The 26,940-nt window shown below is 28.8% G+C and overlaps 2 protein-coding genes across 3 annotated transcripts; one reads left to right on the top strand and one right to left on the bottom strand.

Moving 5' to 3' along the window:
* Window positions 1–16,897: 16,897 nt before the first annotated feature.
* LOC117905418 lies at window positions 16,898–20,425 on the bottom strand. The gene is made up of 5 exons (XM_034818343.1): window positions 20,254–20,425; window positions 17,932–18,341; window positions 17,655–17,717; window positions 17,494–17,568; window positions 16,898–17,364 (listed from the first exon to the last, which is right to left on the bottom strand). Exons 1-5 carry the CDS (start codon window positions 20,423–20,425, stop codon window positions 16,999–17,001), a joined length of 1,086 nt encoding a protein of 361 aa, XP_034674234.1. The 3' UTR covers window positions 16,898–16,998.
* Window positions 20,346–21,930, top strand: LOC117906396. 2 transcript variants are annotated; one of them, XM_034819402.1, is made up of 4 exons: window positions 20,346–20,823; window positions 21,055–21,117; window positions 21,222–21,296; window positions 21,406–21,930. In XM_034819402.1, exons 1-4 carry the CDS (start codon window positions 20,446–20,448, stop codon window positions 21,748–21,750), a joined length of 861 nt encoding a protein of 286 aa, XP_034675293.1. In that variant the 5' UTR covers window positions 20,346–20,445; the 3' UTR covers window positions 21,751–21,930. The 2 variants fall into 2 exon arrangements, with proteins under 2 accessions (XP_034675293.1, XP_034675294.1); XM_034819403.1 differs by having other exon boundaries at window positions 21,058–21,117.
* The last annotated feature ends 5,010 nt before the right edge of the window (window positions 21,931–26,940 follow it).

Here is a 26,940-nt window from a genome sequence, read left to right on the forward strand (position 1 = left end):
GAATTGCTCTAAAAATAATTCTTTAATTTTAAACTTAAGATTGCTTATATAGAATAAATTTTGCATGTTTATATTAGTATTGATTTTGTTCGTTTAAATTAGGTTATATATTGTGGGAAGGTATAAACAAACTATTTGGTTTTGATTATAGTTAATACTAATGTTATCAATTTAAAACTTATAGTAAAATTTATTTTATATTAAATAATGCATTAATATTTATATATATAAAGTTCTTTGATTGTCAAATCTCACAAAACTCGAATTTGTAACACTTGATATTATTGGAAAAAAAAACTATCTATCTTGGACCATTGATGTTGAAATATATCTTGATGTAATGAATCTTGGATCTACAATAAAGAAATGAAATCAAACATTCCTATAGGATCGTGTAAAAACGTTGATTTTTCTTTCACCATTATCTCCATGAAATAATTAAAAATGACTATCTTACAGTAAAAAATTTGTTTACTCTATGGAGTGATTTGAAGGAAAGATATGACCACTAGAAAACTTTGATTCTCCTAAAAGCTCAATATGATTGGATGCACTTAAGGTTGTAAGATTTTAAAATTATTAGTAAATACAACTCCTCATTGTTCAAAATTAGCTCTCAATTAAAGTTGTGTGGAGAAAAAAAATAGAAGAAGACATGTTAGAAATTTTTTTTTACTATATTTCATGCATTGAATGTGTTCTTACAACAACAATATCGAGAACATAGATTTACAAAATACTTAAAATTAATATAATGTATTCTTGTTGTTGAACAAAATAATGAGTTTTTTTGATGAGAAATTGCTAGTCTTGTCCAAATGAATTTGAACCATTCCCTGAAGTGAATGCAATATCACCCCAAACTCGTGGACGTGGATTAGGACAAGGACAAGGATGTGGTCATGGTCGTGGAAGGAATTCTCGGTACTATGGTGCTCATGGTAGTAATTCCTCAACTTCTAAAAAAAAGAAAGCCTCATTGCACCACCAAAAGTTAAGTAATACTGAGGTAAAACAAGAACATATGAAGTGTATATAGGATAAACCTCCTAAGAACCATGAGACTAATTGCTATAAATGTGGTATGAAAGGGCATTAGGCATGTACTTGTCATATGCATAAGCATTTAGTCGACCTTTACCAATTATCATCAAAAGTAAAAGGAAAAGCAATAGAGATGAATTTCATTGATGGTGATGGATTTAACCGAATCTACTATGACATTGATTTCTTTGGAGATCCAAAAAACTAACCATTTAATAAATGATGAAAATATTAGCATTAATTGATATTACTTTATATCTTGTTATATCAATTAATATATCATTATGTCTTGTATTTACATCTATATTTATTATATTGTTGTTTACATTATGCTTTTATTTTTCTTTCCAAACATTATTTATATATAAAATCCATGTGTTATTAGGTTTTAAGATGAATGAGGGTGATGTATGTCTTATAGATTGTGCAACCACACATAAAATTCTTTGAGATAAAAGATATTTCCTTGAATGGAAATTAATAAAAGGTAATGTAAATACCATATTTGGAACCACAAATTTGGTTGAAGGCTCTAGAAGAGCAAACATAATGTTATCAAATAAAACTAGATTCCATAAAAATGATGTTTTATATTCTAGCAAATCAATAAGAAATTTACTTAATTAATTTCAAATGTATTTGTAGAAATGGATATCATATTGAAACTATGAATGAAGATATTGTAAAATGTTTTTACATTACTTCTATTATTTCTAATTAAAAGCTTATAGTAGAAAAACCCTCAATTTTTTCCTTTGGGTTAAATCATACAACTATAAAGCCTATTGAGTCATATGTTGTTATGAACCAGAAGTTCAATGACCCAAGCTTTTTCATCCTTTGACATAACAGGCTAGGTCACTTAGGGTCTTCAATGATGCTTCGAATAATAGAACACTCACATGGACATCCATTAAAGAACCATAAAATATTTTTTCCTAATGAATACTCATGTGCTGCATGCTTACAAGGTAAATTGATAACTAAACCATGTTTTACTAAAGTTATATTCGAGTCACGAATCTTTTTAAAAAGAATACATGGGGACATATGTGGGTCTAACCATCCACCATGTGGACAATTTCGTTATTTTATGATCTTAATAGATGTCTCTACTTGGTGATCACATGTTTGTCTCATTTCTACACATAATCTTGACTTTGCTAAGCTCCTTGCACAAATGATCAGATTATGAGCACAATTTCCAGATTATATAATCAAAACAATACATCTTGATGATGTTGATGAATTTACTTCTCAAACATTCATTGACTACTACATGTTAGTTGAGATAAATATTGAGCATCCTATTGCTCGTACTCATATCCAAAATGGGTTAGTAGAATCCATCATAAACGTCTCAAATTAATAGCTTGCCCATTACTAATGAAAACCAAATTACCTACTTTTGCTTAGGGGTATGCTATTATGCATGTTGTAGTTTTAATCTATATTTGACTTACAACTTACCATGAATACTCCTCTTCACAACTTGTACTTGGAATACAACCAAATGTCCACTTATGAATTTTTGGTTGTGCAGTATATGTACTAATTGCACCTACATAATGCACTAAAATGGGTTCCCAATGAAGACTTGAGATTTATGTAGGTTTTGATTCTTTGTCTATCATATTATAGCTTGCTTTATGGATTATCATTTTAATGCATGGGAATGTTTTCCTAACATTAAGAAGAGAAAAGCCAATTCCAAAAAAACAACGAGAAATGACTTGAAATGCATCTACTATGTTGTTTGGATAAAGCCCTTAAAAGCATGACATGATGTAATAATTTTGGAATTCGTTATTTATTTAATGATATTACAGTATCACTTTTGTATATTATTATTCCATGTATTGTACTTTATGAGTATTCTTGTCTAGCATCTTTTGCATTATATGTGATTTGGGTACATTAGGAGTTGTATGGAAAATCGAAAACATGGATTTCTTGCAAATAGATGACTTGTTCAAAGTTGGTTCATAGATCTAGGAAACCCATTAAAGTTTGTATTGCACCACCTCCTAATTAGAGGGATGACTAGTCTTTCCTATCAGGATGGGTTTCCCATCGTGAGTGCATGATTGGAACAAAAATATGTGCTCTAATAGCACATATATGATATGATTTATGCAATATAGAAATCTGAAATCATCTAACTTAACTCAAATTGATTTTGGCTTCACATGGTTCGTTTGCCTCGCTTGGAAATTTTGAATTTCCTTGGAAACTTAAGGTATTAGAAATTTTAGTTTATACTTGGAGAAAATTCTTAGGATTTTTTCTATATGATCTTTAGGGCTTGTTAAACATCTCAGAATACTTTGAGAGCAAAGTTCTCTTTTTCCATGAGTTATGCATAATTGTCGCCGTATCTATATTTTATATGCTTTGGAACATTTTAAACTCTCTAGTGGATTTTTCTATTTGTTTTGCACATTTTCCTAAGCTAACTAATTGCTTTGGTTTCCTTGTCACATGATATTTGAGCTTAGGAATTGTTTGGATTATATCTAAGGCCTTAAAGACATGTTTTCATCATTCTTGGATGCCTTGAATGTTCTCATGCAAATTAGGAATGGTCTACCACCATTTTACATGAATCCATAAATTCATAAGCATCATTTTTTTTTTCTTTGCGTAGGATTTCTTTCTTTGTTTTATTTTATTTTATATACCTTTATTTTATATTATTTTCTTAGAATATTAGGGCCTGTTTGGTTGCTATTTTCAAGAACTTTTTTTTATTCTTGAAAACAAAAAACACTAAAAATTGTTTGATTAAGAAAGTTGTTTTTGTTTTTCTTGTTCTCCGTGTTCTCAAAATGACATTTTTTAGAGAACAAAAAAAAGTTGTTTTCCCCGTTTTTTACTGTTTACATAACAAAAAAAAAAAAAAGACATAAGAGAACAACTGTTCTCCGTGTTTTTTTTCTCCCCGTTCTCACATTTCCTCTTCTCCAGCACAGTGGCGGCATCTCCAGTAGCACGAAATGAAGGTAACTCCACCAACACATTTGTGTTTTCCTTTTATTTCCGCATATGTTGAATTTTTTTTTGGTAGATCTAGTAAAATATGCTTATTTTGGTAACATTTATTGAGAAAAATGTTAGATTTGGGTAAAGAGATAATTTTTTTTTTTTTTTTTGGTATTGTAGAAGCTATTTTGTTTGTTTTGAAATCTATTTTTGTTTGGAATGGGATTGTTTCTCAGTTCTGTTATTCGAATGAGATATGAGTTTTTTTTTTTTTTTTTTTTTTTTAATCATGTGTTTTTAGTTTTTTTATTTTTCCCGTTTGGATACTGAGAAAAGTGGGAAACGAGAAAGAAAACAAAAAAAAAATTCCTAATTTTTCCCGTTTCTCAGTTCTAATTTTTCTTGAGTTGTTTTGTTCAAGAAAAACAAAAAACCTGCTTAAGGACATGGAAGAGAAAGAAAATGAGTTGTTGGGAAATTCATATTTATTGAGAGGGTTTTGCATGTGATTTTTTTTTTCTCAGTTTTGAAGAAGATGAGAGATGAGAGAGAGGGTAGTAATATGTAAATAAGAAGGTAATATTGGGTAAAGACTTTTCTCAAGATTGGAACGGTCAGAGATATTTTTAAGGGACATGAGGGTCATTTGTATGGATAAAATGGTTGGTAAAATAAAATTCATACATAAAGAGAAAATATATTGGTCAAAGCATATTGGTTGGTAAAATATATTGGTCACAGATCTTCAAACTTCAAACTTTACAAATATAACACCATCTTCAGCCATGCGTGGGAATCCCTTGGAAAGTGACCATCTTCAAACTTCACCTTACTTATAATTCAAATAATAATGAACAAAGTGTCATTGTAAACAATTATTGGCCAAAGCAAATTTATTAAAATAACAACTTGGTTGCTTTGACTTCAATCATCCAAATAAAAATTATATTTAGATTAATTACTAAAAGTAAAATTTAGAATAAAAATTAAATTAATTGTAAAAATTAGTTTTTAATAAAATTAATTTAGAATAAAAAGCTTGTTGGATGAAAATTAGTTGTAAAAATTAAATTAATTTTTTTTAAAGCTTTTTATCTCATCTTAATAGAATATACTATAATTTTTAATAAAATTAAAGATTAAATCAAGAAAAAAAAAATGTTAATAAAAATGATTTTATCATGTTTGATTTATTTAAAAAAATATAAAAAATATTTTTATTTTAAAATTAATCAAATATAAAATTAATCAAACTATTATCCTTTTTATTTACTTTTTTTTTCATTTTTCCCCAATTTTTATTTCAAATTTTATAAAAACTAAAAAAAAAATATTTATGATCTAATTAATATCAAATCTATTTTTATTTTTATTTATTTTTCTTTCAAATTTTTATACACTATACGTCAACAATCTTAATTCTCATTCAAACATACCCTTAAGTTCTATTAATGATTCTAAAAGTTGTCTCCTCATAGAGTTCTTATTTGTGATGGGATTGTACAAATGACAACTGAGATAACAGATGTTGAAGATGCAAGAACATGGAGAGGTAATATAGAGAAAATCTTTATTGACATCATGGTAAATGAAGTTAATAAAGGTAACATAAATAGTGATACATTTAGTACCAAAACGTGGAGAAGGATCTTACTTGAGGTCAAAAGTCAAGGGAAAATAAATTTCAATTGGAAGCAGCTTAAACAAAAGTTTAATAGACTACGTGCAATGCACCATGAGTTCTCTGATCTTCTAAAGCATACTAGATTTGGTTGGGATGCTGAAACTAACACGGTGCATGCTCTAGAAGAAACATGACAAAATTATATTCGGGTAAAAATAACTTTTAAATTAATTACTTTTTAATTTAAATATTTGGTATACACTAAGAGTGAGTTTTTTTCCCCTCTATTAGGCACACCCAAATGCAAAAATATTCCGCTTAAAGGGATGCCCAAACTACAACTTGTTGGGATTGATCTTTAATCCATCAACAGCAATTGGTGGCCTCCACTACTCTTCCACCCAAGATTCACCAAACACTGATGATAAGGATGAGATGGATGACAATTTGGAATATGGTGGAGTGCATGTGGATGTAAATACTAAGATCCTTGATGATCTTCTACGACCAGAGATGGTAGGAGGAGTGACCACCTGTTCTGGAAAGCGTGCAACTGATTCTCTATTAGAACGTAGAGGTAAGAAATAATCCAGACTAAGTCAAATGGGAGATGCTTTGAAAGCTTGGGCTGAGGCATCAAAGGCTAGAACAGAAACATCTTGAGCTAGAATTGAGACATTATTGGCTAGAGTGGAAAGATATAAGAGTGGAACTAGTAGTGGAACTAGTAGTGGAACTACTAGTGCATGTACTACTAATTTTAGCATAACAAGGTGCATGACAGCTTACAAACCATTGAATTGTTGGATAATGACAAATATTTAAAAGCTGTTGAGAAATTCACAATGCCGGAGTGGAGAAAGATATTTATGAATATGCCTGATGAGAGGAAAATGACATGGCTTGATAGGCTTTAAATGTGAATGTTTGGATGAAAAACTATTATGATGACATTGTAATATGTATTATTTCTCTTTTGGTTAGAATATTTTACCATGCTCTTTAGTTTGTCATTGTATGAATGTTATTTATGGTTATGAAACTTATATTATAACTACTTTAATGTTCATTTCATGTTATTTTATATTGTGAGTTAATTTGTTTTGTGTAGTAACCAATGGATGATAATAACACAAGCAATGGTTCACTATGTGAGTTAACTTCATCTTCTGAAGAGGACGATGATTTAGATGAAATTTTTATTGCTTACATAATGAATGAGTATGAGGAAATATTTTTATGCAAGACACCTCAAAGGACATCAATGTTAAGTGGTACACAATTTATAAGAGATATGATAGAAGGTCATCCTTAGGCATGCTATGAACTATTTCGAATGGATAAAGAAACATTTATGAACCTTTGTTATCATCTTAAGAGACATGAAGACTTACAGGATACATGATTAGTCACAATTGAAGAGGCAGTTGCTATGTTCTTACTAATCGTAGGACATAATGTGAGAATGAAGGTTATAGTAGACTATTTTCAACACTCCACGGAGACTGTCACTCAACACTTTAAAGAAGTTAGACGTGTATTATGTCGACTAAGCAAAGTTCTCATACGTCCCAACAATATGACCAATGAGGTGTCTTCATATGTTGCTAGTAATCTTAAATATTTTCCATGGCTTAAGGTAAGAGTTTATAAAAAAATATTTATAATGTGAATTTCATGTACATAAATAGTTTTCATGACCATTATTTAATTTATTTCCTTAATAATAATAAATGTTTGTTGTTGTAGGACTGCATTGGTGCAATTGATGGCACTCATATTAGTGCATGGGTCCTAGTTGATATACAAACCCGTTTTAGGGGTAGAAAAACAGTTATAACACAAAATGTTATGTGTACATGTGATTTTGACATGATATTTACATTTGTTTATGATGGTTGGGAAAGAACAACAAACGATGCACGTGTCTTTTTGGATACATTGACTAGATCAAAAGTCAATTTTCCTTGGCCAAGTGAAGGAAAATATTATGTAGTTGATTCTGATTATCCTTGTATATCTGGATTTTTACCACCATATTGAGGTGAGTGATATCATTTACAAGAATATCGGGGTAGACGTAATCAACCTATTAGGTATAAAGAACTTTTTAATTATAGACATTCATCTCTTTGGAATATTATTGAAAGATGTTTTGGTGTTTTGAAGACCCGATTTCCAATATTAAGGACGATGCCTTGTTATAAGCCAAGTAGGCAACCATCAATTGTTGTTGCATGTTGTACCCTTCATAGTTGGATTCGTCTATCAACTCGGAATGATAAATTGTTTAGAGAATATGAGGTAGAAGACCTTTCAGTCCAAGGTGAACAAGAGATCACAAGTAGCACAAACCATTCAATTGATTTATCATATGAGAATGCAACAGCTATGGCAGCCTGTAGAAATCAAATTGCTCAAGTGATGTGGGCAAATTATATTAATGTCAATCCATGACTTATCTTATTTTTAATTTTAAATATTTGTCAACACTTTAGTGTTTTGTTAGAATTTATATATATATATATATATATATATGTTAACTTAACTAGTTCTCATTAGTGTTATGTGATGTTTGTTGTAATTTTTAATGATTAAATATTGTTCATAAATTTAATTTATAATTGTAAAAGTAGGATGAACAAAATACCCATGTGTTATTGTGGGTGTGGATGGATGCGTATTTTCATGTTGAAAACACAGAAGAACAATGGTTGTTGGTTTTATCGTTGTCCATTATATCATGTAAGTATATTTAATTATCACATGAAAACATATTGATATTAGTGAAATACATACGTCATATTTTATTTTATTTTTAATAATTTATCTATTGTAGGAACATCCTCATTGTTTTATATGAGTTGATGATTATAATATACAACAACCTCAACAACTAGTTGTCAGCTGATGTAAAAATTTTAAAATGATTTTTTTTTAATTTAAATGAATTGTGTATATAAAAATTATTTATAAATTTATAATATCAAGTTACTTGAAGAAAACACTTTATTAATTGGAAAAAAAAAAACAACAACTTTCAAACATGTTTTTTGTTTTACTTGTTCTAAAAAACCTTTTTATTAACTTAACCAAATATGTTTTTTTTTTAGAACAAAAACTATTTTCCAAAATTCAGTTCCCAAACACAATTTTTTTTTTTTTTTTGAAAACACTAAAAATTGTTCTTAAAAACTGTTTTACAAAACAGTTTTCAAATACAACAACCAAATAGGCCCTTAACTTTTCCACCCTTATGAATTTTTATTTTTTATTTTTTATTGTTTTTATTTCTTCAAGTTTAGTTCGTTTTTTTACATTAATTTAAGATGACTTGAGATAAAAGGAAAGTTGTTACTCAAAGTGACAATATGATTAAGTATTCGGGGTTTGATTATAAGTTTCTTGCCCTAAGGCAGAAACGTGCACGACCTCCCGTCAAGAGTTAAGGGGGTGTAGTGATTAGCAAGTCTACTAGGAGGCGTGTCACTCATCAAGTCGTGCGTGTAAAGGTTAGGACAAAGGCCTATTTTGATCACCCAACCATTCCTAGGACCACCAAGCTCACTACTACTCCTCCATGTTTACGAGCCACTCCCTCTACTTTGAGCCCAACACATCCTTCGTCTCTAGGAGTTTCTAATGATGACCTTGGGTGGACCTATCTCGTTGGGAGTTTAGTTGGGAGTTTTCTTATGATGTAGAGACATTCAATACTTATGAACCCAATATTGGAAACATGGATGTGAAAAATGTAAGATAAATTATAAGATTAATAAATAAGTGATTGAAATAGAATAAAAGGATGAAATTTTTTTCTTTAAAAGTTATGATAAAATTTTAAACACAAATGGTTTATCATAATTTATTGAAATATATGGCTTTAAAAAATTAATATTCAATTTATTCTCAAATGTTAATTAAAAAGAAATAACGTCGGGAATATGCTCTAAAAATTATGGGTAAGTTTATAAAACTACACGAAGACTTTGAGCATTAGAGAAAGAGAAAGAAAAAGATGATGAATAAGGACAATGACTTTGACCCCTTACAAGTTAATAGTTGAAAATAAGTCCTCTTCACAATAAATAAATAAATAATAAATAAAATGTAACCATGCTTTAACTAATTTTTTTTTTTATAAAAATTTTGATTTTTGACTTTCAAAAAAAAAAAAAAATTGAAAATAATCTCATCTATATGCACACTAATAGTAATAGTATCATAATTACAAAACTAGACTCTAATCCACCTCTCCCTCATTAACTATAATTTTGACATGATAAGTCAAGAAGCTCACATGTTTATCAAAACAAAAAGAAAAATAAAAAAAATAAAATAGACGAACCAACCATAACATATGATTTTTCTTTTTTCTTTTGTTTCTTCCCTCCTCTATTTTGCCTTCGAGTCATGTCATATTCCCCCATTTGTTTTAATATGTTAGCTACATGTTCTTTCACGAAAACTTTTTAATTTTTTTTTTTATCTTTTTATATTTATTGACTTTAAATCATTTATGGACACTTTAAGTGCAAAATAATATTATATAATAAATATTTAATGAAAACAAATTTAGTACAAACATAAATGTTTAATAAACAAATTTAGATTTTTAGGACACAAAATTTCATATATCCATGCTAAATAAAATATTTATTTATTTAATATAGATTACATAAAAATATTTTTGTCATATTATTTCATTTTTATATTATTTTAAAATTTTAAATTTTCATATGAAAATCATAATAAGTAATCATATTTTCAACTTTTTATTTATGGTTTTAATTTTTTCTCTTTGTTAAAATGTTTAATTTTTATTCATATAAATTAAAAAATAATATATATATTTTTTCTTATTTATTTTTTTATTTATGGATACTTTAAATACAAAATAATAATATATAATAAATATTTAATGAGAATAAATTTAACGTAAACATAAAAACATAATGAACAAATTTAGAATTTAGGACATAGGATTTTATATATTCAGGTTAAATAAATATTTTATTTATTTAATAAATCTTATTACATATAGATTAAATAAAATTATTTTTTTCATCATTATATTATTTTTATTTTTAATTTTTCATGTGGAAATCATTGTTACATTTTTTTTAGCTTTTTGCTTATAATTCTAAATTGACCATAGTCCTAACTTTTTGTTTGATTAAAATGTTTAATTTTTTATTTACATAAAATAAAAACTAGATTGTGGTTCTAACCTTTTGCTTGGTTAAAATTTTTATTTTTTTATTATATAATATTACGAATAAAATGTATTTTCATAAAAAATTATATTTAATATTTGGGTTTATTACACTTTACCTCTTCAACTTATACCGTGTTTTGCATATTGCCCCTTCAAATTCAAAATCGAGCAATGTAACCTCCATACTTTATAATTGCATACAATGTTCATTTTTTGGGTCACAACGTTACATTTTTGGACGAAATGATATGTGCTTTTTGCATGACGTTGGAAAAAATGGTCTTTTTTTTAATAAGTGAGGGCAAAAGGGTCATTCCATTTTTAAAACTTCAATCTGTAGCCCTTCTATACCCTGTTGACTGTTTCTTCCTTTGCTGTTGTTGGTGAAGTCCCAAGTTGAAAATGTGCTGAAGCTCAAGGAAATGAATCAAAAAGTTGCATATTAAACCTAGAGATGAGCTGCATGTTCCAGACAATTGCATTTGCTCATAATGCATAATGCATAGTGCCAACATAAATCATTTGAGCACCATGATTTAAAAATCAAAATGTAAAAAATTGAGCTACAAATTTGTAATTCAATTTGTTCATTCCATTAAACCACAAAATTACATAGTAATTCTATCAAGGCCCCTACATGTTGTTTACGCAAAATGTTTACACAAATTGTTCTTTCTATTAACTCCTCATCTGTTCAAAATGTTTACACAAAATACAAAAATAAAACCTAGTAGGGAGCCTTCTAATTTCCAAGTAACTTTGGAAAGTCTTGATCCAAAAGAACACAATTTCTCTATACTGGACCAAAAGAAGCAAAAAATTGCTCATGATATCATCATCATAAAAAATATGCATTTAACATTTCTTTGATTTACCACAACTTCATTTTCCTTCTTTTTCACAACATTCAACAATCCAAGAATTATTTTCTTCAATCTGTCAAACATGGGACCATTATACCACATGAAGAATCCATAGCCTCCATACTTCTGTACCAAATCTGAATATATGTACAAGACCACCAAGGATAAATTTGAAATTTTTTTATAAACAAACACAATATTATCTTGTAATTTTGGCATCCCAGAAGCCTTCTACCAAGATTTAAATTTGTCCATGATGTCATCATATGAACTTCATTATCAAAATAACAATGGATTGGAGGATCCATTAATTTCCCAGCTGTCATTTTCCTTCACAAATCTTTAGCCTCAGGAGACAAATCTTTAGTTTCGACGTCTGTTTTAGGAAGCTATGTGGGAATCTAGGGTTGAAGAAATTACTTTGGGATTTTGCAAATTTCCATCCCACGGACAAGGAGGAACAATAGAAAAAGAGAAATTATGTGAGGTTTTTGGTAGTAACTTTGTGGGATTAGGATTTTAAGGTTTCAAAGGAAAGGAAAAATAAGGGAAAAGAGTTTTTCCTTGGGGTTTCACCAGCAATAATAGGGGAAGAAACAATCAATAAGGGAGCATATGGCTGCATATTGAGGTTTTAAAAATGGAATAACTCTTTTGCCCTCACTTATTAAAAAAATTATCATTTTGCCCTTGGTCACACAGACAACACATGTCATTTTATCCAAAATATAACGCTATGACCTAACAAATGAACATAACATACAATTATAAAACATGGAGGGTTTGCTCGATTTCGAACTTGAGGGGGCAATGTGTAAAACACAGAATAGGTTGGGGTGAAGGGAATGGGGGAGAGGGTGGGGAAGGGGGGAGATAAAGTGTAATAAACCCTTAATATTTTATATTAATGTTTTCTTAATTTTATTAAGAACTAAATTTTTTTCATATTGAAGTTGTGCATCTTTCAAGTGTCCTAAGAAAAATAATTCACCTTCCTGAAGTACTAACTTGGAGCACTTCAATTACTCACCGAAGGATTTGGTTGTGTACTTCAAAAGTTACATACTACTCAAATTGCACACCCCGCTCCTTAAAATTGCGCTATCTTTGTTCATTCAAATTATGTAGTTAGATACGCGGTGTTTAAAAGTAATAATACTCATACATTTTACATTATTTCTTTATTACGAGTGACATTGAACTTGTAATAGGTGGTATTGACTCGAACTCTAAACCAAAGAAGGGTGGTGCATCCTTCTTTATATATATATTTTAAAATAAAAGTGACACCTTATTTCCAAGGGTTATATGCATGGTGTTTAAATGCACTAATACTCATATATTTCACATTATTATTATTATTTAATTATCATAGACGTTGAGCATGTAACAGACGATACTAATGATAACCCTAACTCAAAGTAGGGCGGTACATCCTTCTTTATGTGTGGCACATCATGTAAACATCAATATTACTTTCATTACATATCAATGATACTTTTTTTTTTAACTAAAAATGATACATCATTTCCTAGGGTTAGACATACAATATTTAAATATAGTAATACTTATGCATTTCATGTTATTATTATTATTATTATTATTATTATTATTATTTATTGTAGTTGATGTTGAGCACATAACGAGCAATACTAACCCCAACCCTAACCTAAAGCAATTTGTGGTCATCCTTCTTTATATATGTGGTACCACAAGTTAAAGCACCATGTGTCTTTATTACTAGTTAGATCTTGCGTTTAAACACTGTGTGTTTAACCTTTGGAAATGAGGTACGACTTTTAGACAAGTGTCATTGATGTATAAGGAAAGTGGTAGTAATATCTATAGGATATGTGTCACATGTAAAGAAGGATATATCACCCTTCTTTGTGTTAAAGATGGGGTTAGTATCGCTTGTTGCGTGCTTAATGTCAATCATAATAATAATAATATAAAAAAACAATATCAACCTTGGAAATAAGGTATAACTTATTTCTATAGGATGTACTACATGTAAAAAGGATGTATTACGTTTCTTTGGGTTGGGGTTGGGGTTGGGGTTGGTACCCCCCATTATGTAATCAATATCGATCATAATAAAGAAATAACATAAAATATGTGAATATTATTAGATTTAAACACTATGTATCTAATCCTTAAAAAATAAGGTACCATTTTTATCTAAAAAAAGTACAACTAATGTATAGAGAAAGTATCATTAATGTTTATAAGATGTACCACACATAAATAAAGATGTTCATGTACCACCCTTCTTTAGGATAGGCTTGGGGTTAGTGTTGCTTGTTACGTGTTCAATGTTGATTGTAATAAAGAAAAAAGATAAAATACATGAGTATTATTGTGTTTAAACACTATACATCTAACTCTTGGAAATGAGACACCACTTTTATTTATAAAAAAAAAAAACATTATTAATATCTATATGATGTACCACATGTAAAGAAAAAATGTAGACCGTCCCTTATTTGGGTTAGTGATAAGATTAAAGCTTTTTGTTACATGCTCAACATTAACCACAATAAAGAAATTGAAATGCGTGAATATTATTGCATTTAAGCATGTGCATGTAATTTAAAAAATTTAAATGAGTAAGGGTGCACAATTTAAATAAACATGAGATGTATAATTTGAATGAGTAGGGGTGTGTAATTTAAGTAATGCGTAACTTTTGAGATGCACAACTAAGAGTCCTTAAGTTCAACTAAGAGTCCTTAAGTTCGTAATTGAGGTGCATTAATTTAGTTTTTTAAAAGGGTGCACTATTTTTTTTTTATGCACTTGAAAAGTGGACAGCTTCAATATGCAAAAATTTTAATTCTTAATAAAATTAAGAGAAAATCAATATAAATTATTAAATACAATTTTTATATGAAAATTATGTTTTATTTTTTATTTTATATTAATAGAAAATTAAAAATTTTAACTAAAAAAAAGGTTGGAACCATGGTCAAGTTTTTATTTTATATAAATAAAAAATTAAATATTTTAATCAAGCAAAAAATTAGAAGCATTATCAAGTTAGAATCATAAGCAATCATGATCATTGACTTTCATTTTCACGTGAAAATTTATAAATTTAAAATAGTATAAACAATAAAATAATATGACAAAGATATTTTTATTTTATCTATATTTAATAAGATTTATGGAATAAGTAAATATTTTATTTAAGCATGAATATATACAATCTTATGTTCTAAACCTCTAAATTTATTGATTATATATTTATTTTTACATTAATTTTTTCTCATTAATTATTTACTATACATATTTTTATTTTGTATTTAAAGTGTCTATAAATAATTAAAAAAAATCATAAATATAAAAAGATTAAAGAATAAAAAAATGAAATTAAAAAGTTTACATATTAAAAAAGAAAAAAAAAAGGTCAAAGGCAACGAAGTGGCATAGTGGGTTAGCCACATGCCAAAGTATTTTTAAAAAAAAAAAAAAAATTGATAAGCATGAACTCTCTTCACTTGTCACATCAAAGTTGAAAGAAATGAAAAATAAAAATAAAAAATAAAAAATTTGTTATAATAAAGGTGGGAAAAATATTTATGGTAATAGAGGTGGGTTGGAGGGTAGTTTTGAAATTATGATTATATTATTATTAAAGCTTATGGGGATGAAATTATTTTCCTTAATTTGTATTTATTTTGAAAGTAAAAAATTAAAGTTCTAAAAAATTCTACTTTTTTTTGTTATAAGTAGATGACTTTAACCCCTTGTAAGTAGATGGTTGAAATAAGGGCCTCTTTCATATGATAAGTAAAAAAAAAAAAAAATCAAATAAAACATTTCATTAATAAATAACTAAATAACATGTGGATTAGAGAACAATACAAATGAGAGAGTCCAATAGAAATTCTTCTTGATAAATAAATAAAGTATTAAAATTTATTTAAATTTTTATAGATAAAAGCATGAGGAAAAGTTTCTTCTATCCGAAGTTGAAATTTGAACAAAAATAAGGAGAGTAAGGTTCAATCAATTCAACTACAAAGAAAAAAGAATATTCTTAGATATGATTTGGAATGCTATAAAAACAAAAACATCACAATTTGTAGTGTTATTTGTAAATGAGAAAACAAAAAAAAGGGAAGATGAGTTGCATGCAAGGGCTCTTGGAATGCTTAACCCTATGAATCAAATGAATGAAGCAACCCATTAGAAGAGTCTCCTTTGGAATCAAGCTCCGATTAGGAAGAGCCTCTAACTCGTTACTCATATCAATTCTAATTCTATACTCCAACAGTGATCGTTTTTCCCTATACGATCTGACTTTTGTTTCTTTTCCATCATTTACATCTTCTTCAACCAAATGGAATGTTGTGTCATCCACTGAAATATTATTCAACCATAAAACATTTTCAAAAAATGGAATAATATTAGTAAATCAAAGCCTCTTTTCTTATTTAACTTCTTTGATTGTTTTAAAGCCTTTTGTTTTTTCTCACACAAAAAAGTGAAAAACCTATTAAGCTTTATCATAATTCATTAGTCTTTTATTTGGAATAGGAAAACCTCCTTTGCACCATGTGTCCTCTTCTGGCCCACAAGGATTTTATGTTTTTCTTTACTTTTTCAAACTCCTCTTTTTATGTTTTATTCGAAGAAAAATTGATTTATAATCTAAATTTTTTTGTTGAATGAATTTCATAGTAGTAACATTTAGATAAGTAAGTGACATCAATAATCTTTTCTTGATTTTGATTAATATAGACACTACATATAGTAGTTGTACTTTTGTACTTTTGATTTTGAGAAAATTCTATTTTTTGAAATTATATATAAGTTTAATGTATAATTTTTAATTATTAAAAAAAAGTTTCTATTATCAAATTTCCTTAGAGAATCCCTTTTTGTCAATTCAATTGAGAATAAAATAGGTGTCTCTACAAAAGAATAAAATGGTATTTTAGTATTTTGATTTGCAACAAAAATCTATTGTAGGTCAAGTATTTAAAAGGTAGAGATGTATTTGTAGGGACTGGCTACTTTTGCAGCAGATTTTAGTGTGGGCTGCACAAGGGAGGCAAACATCACAGACCACCTTTCCTACTCTGACCTAAGCTTAGTCCACCCAATGTCATTATGGACTTGGACTGGGACTGCAACTTCAGGAGATTACCATTTTACATTTTGGAAAATGGCAATGGAATACCTTCAATTCTAGTTTAGGCTGGACAATGTCATGGCCTTGAAGATGCTAATACGTATAAGAACATGCTCTATAGCGAGTTTCAAACATTAGTAACACTGACACTCAGCTTCAAAAATTGATTTGTATGGGGAGGGGCTTTGGGTTTCTTCGCTCTGTAAATCTGAAGCCTCTTCTTCCTGGCTTGAGTTGCTGCAACCCTATTCAGTTGTGTGGTATCGGCGTTCAGAGCAATGCTGAGGTTGAGATCCAACGGCGCAACTAGTTCCGGTCCAAGAGTCTCCTCCGGGGAGACGTTGAGATCAGGTATAACACGTGGGCCCATAGGGTTGGCCACCAAAGCACTGGCTGGGGCAGAGTCTTGAAGGAGGAGGGGCAGTGGCTGTTGAGGATGTGCTTGCTCTCTGCTCTCCACTCTGGCTTCGGCTATTACCGTATCAAGGTTCAACTGTAATCACCAAAATAAAATTCAAATTAGTTCAGACCCCACTTCAGAAAAGTTCAACAAGAGGAGAAAAAAACCTTGAAAAAAGTAGAAAAAAAAAAAAAGTTTGGAGAAGGTTTTATTCCAAAGTACCAGTTGTTTTTTTGCCTTTAATTCTGAGTTGAGAGCTTTCAACGGGTTGTAGAACCGCTCGACATTCTCGATTTCCTGATTTAATTTAGTTAAATATTAGAAACAATTTAAAGATAATGCCCTTTTTGGAAAAAAAAAATTCAAGAAAAAAACAAACTCACCGTCTTTAGCAACTTTTTCTGATGAGTCAAATCCTCAACCATCTTCAACAAATTTTCCTTCTTCTGGACAACAAGAAAAGAAGTCGCAAAGATGTCGGATTTTTTTTTTTTTTCAGAAATTTAAAATAAGAATAATAATAACGGTCAAATACAGGAACAGGACATGGGTAGCGTAGTATTGCAAATATCAAGAACTGAAAATAAAAAAGGAAACTACCCAAAAACACACACAGCAAAACGAAGGAGAAATCGGAAATCGGAGATTTGTGAAAGATACCTTTTTATATGAAACACTCTTCTTAGAGCGCTTAGACGCGCTATCAGATTCGTTGGGGGAGAAGGAGAGAGGCGTGGCAGTGCTGGAAGGTTCAACCTTCGCTTGAGGATCATCATAACAAGTCCCGGGAAGATGAGGCGACGACGACGAAGGAACAGAAGGCGGATATAAGTCAGGATCAATGGCAGATCTTCTCTTCCTAACGCCCCAAGCGACTAAAAGGCGATTGCGATTCTCAAATTGGAAGATTATGCAAGGAATTTGGAACAGGATTTCAGAAACCTCCAATTCATCATCGTCAAACAAGCTCACGAGAGAGTCGCAAGGACTGCAACTCTTTCTTTTCATTGTGGCTCCAAGGATTGGCAAATTCATGTGATTGAAATCAACGAGAAATGATGGAGTCTGGACTGAAAGAAGTAAAAAAGGGGAATGGATTAGAGACAAAGAGAGAGCGCGAGCGGGAGAGAGAGAAAACGGGGAACAAGAAGCAGGAGGCTACCGTCTTGAAATGGAATGTAATCTCACTTTTTGAGATTTAAGTGTCGCCGGAACCGGTGTGGAACAAGTGATTACATTTATTTTGTAAAAGATAAAAGATTTGGTTTCTAAATACGTTTGCAAATAACCGTTGGAACAAGTGATCATATTTCTTTTGTAAAATATTTGGTAGAAATAGAAATAGTATTTTTCACTTTATTAATTTTAACCACAAAGGTTTTATTTTTATTTTTTAAAAATATTTTTCCAACGTATATATTAAAACTTCATACTCATTTTACATGTATTTACAAAAAGAGTATTTCAAAATATATTAGGAAAGGGAATTTGAGAAGGTATGGGAAATTGAGGAGGTAGATATAAATTCCATATAGATAATATAACTTTATTATTAAAAAAAAAGTTTAAACAAAGAAAAATGGATATTCAAAACATTGATTTGAAAGAATTTTGATAAATTATAAGATTAATAAATAAGTAATTTAAATAAAATAAAAGGATGAAATTTTTTTCTTTAAAAACTATGACAAAATTTTAGTGACAAATAGTTAATTAATCATAATTTATTGATATATATATTTCCAAAAATTTTAATTACTAATTTTTCAGCTTTAAAAGTAGAGTGACATTCTCTCCTTAAAGTCTAAAAGCAATCAAAATTCATATGATATATTTTCTTACTTTTGTTTTTAAAAAGAGTTAAAATAATGAGTTATTATAAATAACTCATTATTTATAATAAATTATATAATTAAAATAAAAAACATAATAATAAATGTGGTAAATTTATAAGAAGTATACTAAAAGTTTTGAAATAAATAATTTGTACTCATTTTTAAGTATTTATATTCACCTTTAAAATAGGTAATGATTAAAAAATAGTCATGGAATAAAAAATAATAATAATAATATTTCATTTAAAAATAAATAAAATTTAACTTTTTTAACACATAAATGAGTTAAGTCTTTTATTATATGTACACATTTAATATATTTTTTTACCAACAAAGTATTTTAAAGTGCTTTAATCATAATTTTTAGGTTTAATCGGCATAGATTCAATTTATTCAAGTTGTAGTTTTAATCTTTTATGTAAAAATAAATACTTATTTTATAGTTTTTAAAATTTATATTAACGTTATAAAATCCAAGGAAGTAGAAAATTTTAAATTTTTATACTTTTAGGAAAGAATTTAAAGTTACAAAATTTAAGGGAAAGGAAAAAAATAGAAAAAAAAAGTAAAAAAAATAAAAAATAAAATTAAAGTCATTAAATTATTTTTATTTATTATTTCAAACTTATTTTAATTGTTTTAAGTTATCAATATAAAAATTAAATAATTTAAAAATATATAAAATTTTAACAAATTTTAATTATATTTAATTTTCTTTGAATTTATATATATATATAATAATCCAACATGAGAAAATATTTTTTTTTATTTTTTTTTCTTTTGAACTAAAGATAACCTAAAAATTACAAACTTTTTAATAAGATTTTGTTCCATAATAAAATTCATTATTATTTGTTTCCTTTTAAAAACAAAAGTAAGAAAACATGTCATGTGAATTTTGAATCTTTGATTGCTCTTAGACATGGAGAAAGTTGAAAAATTAGTAACTAAAATTCTGAAAATATATATATATATATAAAGGAAAAGGAAAATTTATTTAAAAAATTAATGGGAAAATTTAGTAAAGAGGAAATTGTCCAGGATACTTCATGCTCTTAACACTCCTAAATTGTCTCTAATTCTATTTCTCAAATACCGTTGCAAGCACATTTAGAAACCAAATCTTTTACAAAATAAAAATAATCACTTTTTCCAACTGTTCCGGCGTGTTTTGAATGACGCGTAATCTTTAAAACTGAGATTACATTCCATTTCACCTCCTGCTTCCCCTTTTCTCTCTCTATCTCGCGCTCCCGCTCTCTCTCTCTCTCTCTCTCATCCATTCCCCTTTTTGACTTCTTCAGTCCAGACTCCATCATTTCTCGTTGATTTCAATCGCATGAATTTGCCAATGAAGAGAAAGAGTTGCAGTCCTTGCGACTCTCTCGTGAGCTTGTTTAACGATGATGAATTGGAGGTTTCTAAAATCCTGTTCGACATTCCCCGGATAATCTTCCAATCTGAGAATCGCAATCGTCTTTTAGTCGCTTGGGGCGTTAGGAAGAGAAGATCTGCCATTGATCCTGACTTATATCCGCCTTCTGTTCCTTCATCGTCGTCGCCTCATCTTCCCGGTTCTTGTGTGGGTCCGACTTGTGACGATGATGATCCTCAAGCGAAGGTTGAACCTTCCAGCCCTGCCACGCCTCTCTCCTTCTTCCCCAGCGAATCTGATGGCAAGTCTAAGCGCTCTAAGAAGAGCGTTTCATCTAAAAAGGTATCTTTCTCAAATCTCCGATTTCCGATTTCTCATTCGTTTTGCTGTGTGCTTTTTTTGGGCAGTTTCCTTTTTTTATTTTCCGATATTTGTTTTCAGTTCTTGATATTTGAAATACTACGATACCCATGTCCTGTTCCTGTATTTGACCGTTATTATTATTCTTATTTTAAATTTCTGAAAAAAAAAAAAAAAACTGACATCTTTGCGACTACTTTTCTTGTTGTCCAGAAGAAGGAAAATTTGTTGAAGATGGTTGAGGATTTGACTCATCAGAAAGAGTCGCTAAAGACGGTGAGTTTGTTAATCTAAGGGTTTTTTTTTTCTTGAATATTTTTTTTTTCCAAAATGGGCATCATCTTTAAATTGTTTCTAATATTTGCTTAAAATTAAATCAGGAAATTGCGAATGTCGAGCGGTTCTACAACCAGTTGAAAGCTCTCAACTCAGAATTAAAGGCAAAAAAACAACAGGTACTTTGAAATAAAACCTTCTCCTTTTTTTAAGGTTTTTTTTCTCCTCCTGTTGAACTTTTCTGAAGTGGGGTCTAAACTAAATTGAATTTTATTTTGGTGATTACAGTTGAATCTTGATACGGCAATAACCGAAGCCAGAGTGGAGAGCAGAGAGCAAGACCATCATCAACAGCCACTGCCACTCCTCCTTCACGACTCTGCCCCAGCCAGTGCTTTGGTGGCCAACCCTATGGGCCCACGTGTTATACCTGATCTCAACGTCTCCCCGGAGGAGACTCTTGGACCGGAACTAGTTGCGTCGTTGGATCTCAACCTCAGTATTGCTCTGAACGCTGATACCACACAACTGAATAGGGCTGCAGCTGCTCAGGCCAGGAAGAAGAGGCTTCAAATTTACAAAGTGAAGAAACCCAAAGGCGGTTCAAGTCCCTCTATCCTCTCGTTTGGTTAGCGGTTCAAATTGGTTCATCTCTTCAATGGAAGTTTTGTTTTCTTGGAATTTTTATGATGGATCCAATCTCTGATACAATAGATATACCTTTGTTGTTATATTTCATCTCTTCAACAAATTTAGTAATAAGCAGGATACAAATCAATTCTTGAATATACAGTGACTGTGGCAATGCAACAATTGTAAACTTCTTTTACCATTCAATTATTAATTTTGGTGTTGCTCTGCTATTTCATCTGTGCTTATATATAGAACACATGGAGCCATAGGGTTGGCCACTTTCGATGCAGCAGTTGATTCGGTGAATGAAGAGTGGCAATGAGTGTTGACTGTTGAGGATGGAATATGAAAAAAGAAAATAGAAAAATGAGACCCCTAATACAACAAAGAGTGGTCCACCTCATCCCTTTGGACACCCCAGTTGTTGTAAACTATTTGTCTTATTTTTAGTGAGTTATTTTTAAAAAATAAAAAATAAAAAACATATTTGAATAAGTTGTTTTTTAATTTTTTTTTTTCTAAAAAAATTCAATTTATATAAGATTAATTAAAATTTAAAAAGTCTTATTAAAAAATAAAATAACTTTTTAATTATATATAAATTTTAAAATAAATAAATTTTAATAAAGTCATAATTATTTATTTAATAATATAATTTTACATGTTGCAATTAAAATTAAAAAAAAAAATTATTATTAACAAAAAAATTCAATTGTGCTTTTACAAAGATATTTTTTAGAAAATATATTCAAATAATACATTTTTTATATTACAAATATATTTTAGGGTTTTATTATAAAATTAATATTCATATTAAAAAATTATTTATTTTTAATTTATTTATAATTAAAAAATCATTTTCATTTTTAATAAGAATTGAGTTAAATTATAAGATTAATAAATAAGTAATTTAATTTAAATCAAATAAAAGGATGAAAATATTTTAGTGCACATAGTAATTAATCATAATTTATTGAAATAATATATTTTAGAAAATAATTAGTCAACTTATTCTCAAATATTAATTAAAAAAGAAATAACATTGGGAATATGCCCAAAAAATTATAAGTACATTTGTAGAAATTTGCAAAATCTTAAAACATTAAAGAAAAAAAAGGTGATGAATAGGGATAATGACTATTACTAGGGTGACAAAATATGACTTAATTTAAATATATTTTTCATGTTTGAGTTAAGTATAGTTGAGTTTGGATCAGATTTCCATCACATAACTCGTTTATTAAAGAGTGTGTAGGTCAACACTTATAACACAAATTTGACTTGAATGTTTTTGAGTCAAAATATATAACACAAATTTAATATGGATGGACCAAATTAATAATCTTGCTAGAGGTGGTGGTTGAATTTATATTTTTTTACATGATTATTATTTGGGTTGACCATATAATAGAATATTTAGGTTTTGATAGTTGATAGTTGATGGTTGACAGTTGAAAATAAGCTTAATAATCTTAGTAAAGGTAATATTTGAGTATATATTTTTTACACGATTATTATTTGGGTTGATTTGCTGGTAAAATATTTTAGGCTTTTACAATTGACAGTTAAAAAAGGGTCTTCATATCATTTGTAGAGTAAAAAAAAAAGGGCTATTTAATTAAAAGGATTGTTGAAGACCTAAGTTTGTAAATATAACCCTCTTTCATTTTTTGGTCTCATTTTGATAAAAAAATATTAATTATATATATATATATATATTTATAAAATAACTATTTCTTTTAAAATTTATAAATACTTAAAATGCTAAAAACATTTATATTAAAAATGAGTTATTTGTCAATCAAAAACATGATAGATAAAAACTACAATGAATCAAATAAGCATTTTCATTAATAAATAACTAATCAACACATGAAACAAAGGTTAACTCTAATGAGAAAGTGCAATAATTCAAGTATTGACATTTATTTTAAATTTGATAAAAAAAAGGGGAAAAATATCTTGTACCCAAATTCCATCGATTCAATTGGGGGTTGGTGGGGTTAATAAGTTACGTGCAAGGGCGTTTGGAGTTCTTCACCATTTGCATCTCAAACTTTCTTCTCCTTCTAGCCTCAACGTAGATAACTTCTTTACTAATAGTGAATTTGACAATGATTCTAAGAAATATTCCTATCATGTCTAATACTTGAAAATTTTTATTTTTCAAGTATTAGAAATATTAGAAATACTTTCTAAAATCATTGTCCAACGCAATCTAAGTTGAATCGATTGAATGACGCAGCCCATTAAAAGAGTCTCCGTTGGAATCAACCTCCGATCATGGAGAGACTTCATCTTGTCACGCATATCAATTCCAATTCCATACTACAACAATGGCCCTCTTTCTCTACACAATCTACCTTCTACTTCTTTTCCACCATTTACGTCTACTTCAACCAAATGGGATGCTGCCCAACCCATTAGATATTATTTGGCCGTAAAATATTTTTTTAAAAGAATTATAATAACGGTAGTGAATCAAAGTCTCTTTCCTTATATGACTCCTGATTGTTTTAAAGCCTTTTTTTTTTCTCACAAAAAACAGAACAGGATTTTAAAGCCTAAAAGGATTAAAATCAAATTTGTAGGTTTTAGAATTTTAAATTAATATCTTTGGATCCCCACTTCAGAAAAAGTTGATGTTTAGTAAGAATTTTTTTGCATGTGTTTCATAATTTAATTAAAAGAGCTTGCAAGTAAGAATCCTGAAACAGGGGAAACCAACAGGCAGTGAAGGAGAAACATGGATATAGAGGAGAATCCAAGAAAACAGGATTTACCATCAGCGTAATTTTAGGAGATTTTTTCTTGGGACGCAGGCGGGTGTTAGCAGGGTGAGCATTGGAGGAAGAAGGGAGTGATTCAGGGATTGGAGGTAGACCATTACCCACTGGTCTACTGTCAGTACCAGGAAGAATTGGGAGAGAAGGCAGAGGAAGTTGAGATGATTTGTTAGAAGGAGGGGGGATGTTGACGAGTACGGATCTTAAAGATTTAGAACCCCACAATGGAAGAAGACCTTTATTGCACTCGTATTCCATAACAAGCTTTTAGAATTGTTGCAGAATTTCGGCCACTTGCTTTTCATCATCATCAAAGAGACTCCAGAAAACTGGTGCTCTGCTCCTCCTCTTTCATTCTGAGCTCACAATACAGCCTACCAGATAAAGGTCATTATGGATTGGATCTGGGCGTGCAACTTCGGGAGATTACCAGAAAACTGGTGCTCTGCTTCTGTCTCTTGGTAATTTTCTTAGATAAAACCAAGTCGTTTCTTCTCATTAGCTTTCTACGCCTCGTCTTTGGGAAGCAAACCAGATTCCATTATGCATACCGTTCAAAGTGAGGGACAGTACTTGGTAGTCACCATGAGATGGCTCACATGAGTATGCATGCATGAGGGAGCATTCTATATCCTCAATTTTTTTATAATAAAAAAAATTAAAATTAATTAATATAAAAACTCCATATTCATCCCGGCTTAAAGAAACTCAAATAGTGGACCAATCAATATGAAAAATTTATATAGATAAAAGTGTTATATATCTTTGATCTCCATTATCACCAAAACATATGTAGGATATATTTATCAATTCATTTAGAACATGCATTTATTCACATGGAACATACCCGAATCCATTTCTGAATTTTGGTTGAAAACGTATGGATCTTCTAAGGCTAAGAAGGGGAACCACCGTTACTAGATTCTCTTTGACAATGGGAAGTAGGAGAGATTAGGGTTCTGTTCTATTTAAAGATGTGATATTACAAAATGAATAGACCCTTGACCTTTTATACTCTCCTGCCTTAGGGACCATACCCATTGGGTTATTGGGCCTCACGAGTCTTAGGCTCATCATCTAAGGCTCGTGATGGCGTTTGAGCTCTACACATAGGCGGCCCATACTCTTGAACGAACAGAAAACAAATAGAAAGAGGTGAATAGCTTAGTCATGAATTATTGTTAGATATGTGAGTCCATATCTTAACAAAAAGTTGTTTCATAATGCCTTTAGTATTATTTTTTGTACGTAATTATATTTTTATCAATTTTCTCAATAAAGAAATGAACTTCCAATCATATTACATCTTATATAGAATTTATTTATAAGTTTAATAATTTTTAAAAATAATTTAGAATTGAAAAACCAATCCAATTAATTGCATATTAAATAAAATCATTTCAGAATACTTTGCCTATAAATAAATACTAAATATGTGCATGTAATGAAAAACTTGACTCATTTATATATTAAAAAAACTAAATTTTATTTGTCTTTAAATTTATTTTAAATAAAAATTATTATTATTACTATTTTTCATTTTTAACAAAAAAAAAAAAATCAATTATACTTCTACAAAGATGTTAGTACTCACATTCTTATAACATATGCTAAAATGATATATTTTTTTCATAAAAAATTTAATTGATGATTTTATTATAAAATTTCTATTTAAATTTTATTAAAAAACTATTTATTTTTTAATTTATTTATAATTGTAAAACTATTTTCATTTTTAATAAGATTTGAGTTAAATTTAATTAATCTTATATAAATTGAACTTCAATAGATTTTTTTCTAAAAAAAAACAACTTATCCAAATAAGTTTTTTTTGTTTTTTTTTTTTTTGAAAATTGATTTTAGAAACAATTTATTAAACATTCTTATTTATAATATAGTAAAAAAAATGTTTTTTATTCTTTAATTTAAAAATAATTTTTAAAAACAAGTATAACAAAATATAGCCAAACGAAGCATAATATTTATGATTTGATAAGAAACAACAATATTTCTTAGCTTGTTAGTTCCATTTCCAAAATATATATATATATATGAAATGCAAATTAAAATAAGTTAATAATTTATACCGACGAAAAATTTATCAAAATAAATTAAAATAATAAGAATCACTTCAAAGTTATGGGGAAGACAAAAATGAGCACAAAAATAATTGGAGAAATTTATTTCCTTTTGGTGTAGGAAGCAACTTAAACTTTTTGCTTCTCTAATGTAATATTTGATTTTTTTTGGACCAGTTGAATTTTGATTTTATCTAATGTGTAGCTTAGATTGTACACATTGTGAATCACTTTTCAAATTTAAAGTTTAATTTATGTTTAGCCATGGAAAGAATTTAAGAATTTTACTATCATTTTTTTTAAATAAATAATTTTACCTTTTGTAT

This window comes from Vitis riparia, chromosome 18 (genome assembly GCF_004353265.1).
Source record: "Vitis riparia cultivar Riparia Gloire de Montpellier isolate 1030 chromosome 18, EGFV_Vit.rip_1.0, whole genome shotgun sequence".
In the NCBI taxonomy this organism is placed as follows: domain Eukaryota; kingdom Viridiplantae; phylum Streptophyta; class Magnoliopsida; order Vitales; family Vitaceae; genus Vitis; species Vitis riparia.

What these genes read in the sequence shown, in the direction of transcription:
- LOC117905418 (XM_034818343.1), bottom strand. Translation starts at nt 20,425, where the DNA reads ATGATGGAGTCTGGACTGAAGAAGTCAAAAAGGGGAATGGATGAGAGA. An exon ending in CGCCGGAACAGTTGGAAAAA is followed by an intron (nt 18,342 to 20,253) that starts GTGATTATTTTT and finishes TACTTCTTTCAG; the next exon opens with TCCAGACTCCATCATTTCTC. An exon ending in TAAAGGCAAAAAAACAACTG is followed by an intron (nt 17,365 to 17,493) that starts GTACTTTGGAAT and finishes TGGTGATTACAG; the next exon opens with TTGAACCTTGATACGGTAAT.
- LOC117906396 (XM_034819402.1), top strand. Translation starts at nt 20,446, where the DNA reads ATGAATTTGCCAATGAAGAGAAAGAGTTGCAGTCCTTGCGACTCTCTC. An exon ending in AGAGCGTTTCATCTAAAAAG is followed by an intron (nt 20,824 to 21,054) that starts GTATCTTTCTCA and finishes CTTGTTGTCCAG; the next exon opens with AAGAAGGAAAATTTGTTGAA. An exon ending in AGAAAGAGTCGCTAAAGACG is followed by an intron (nt 21,118 to 21,221) that starts GTGAGTTTGTTA and finishes AAATTAAATCAG; the next exon opens with GAAATTGCGAATGTCGAGCG.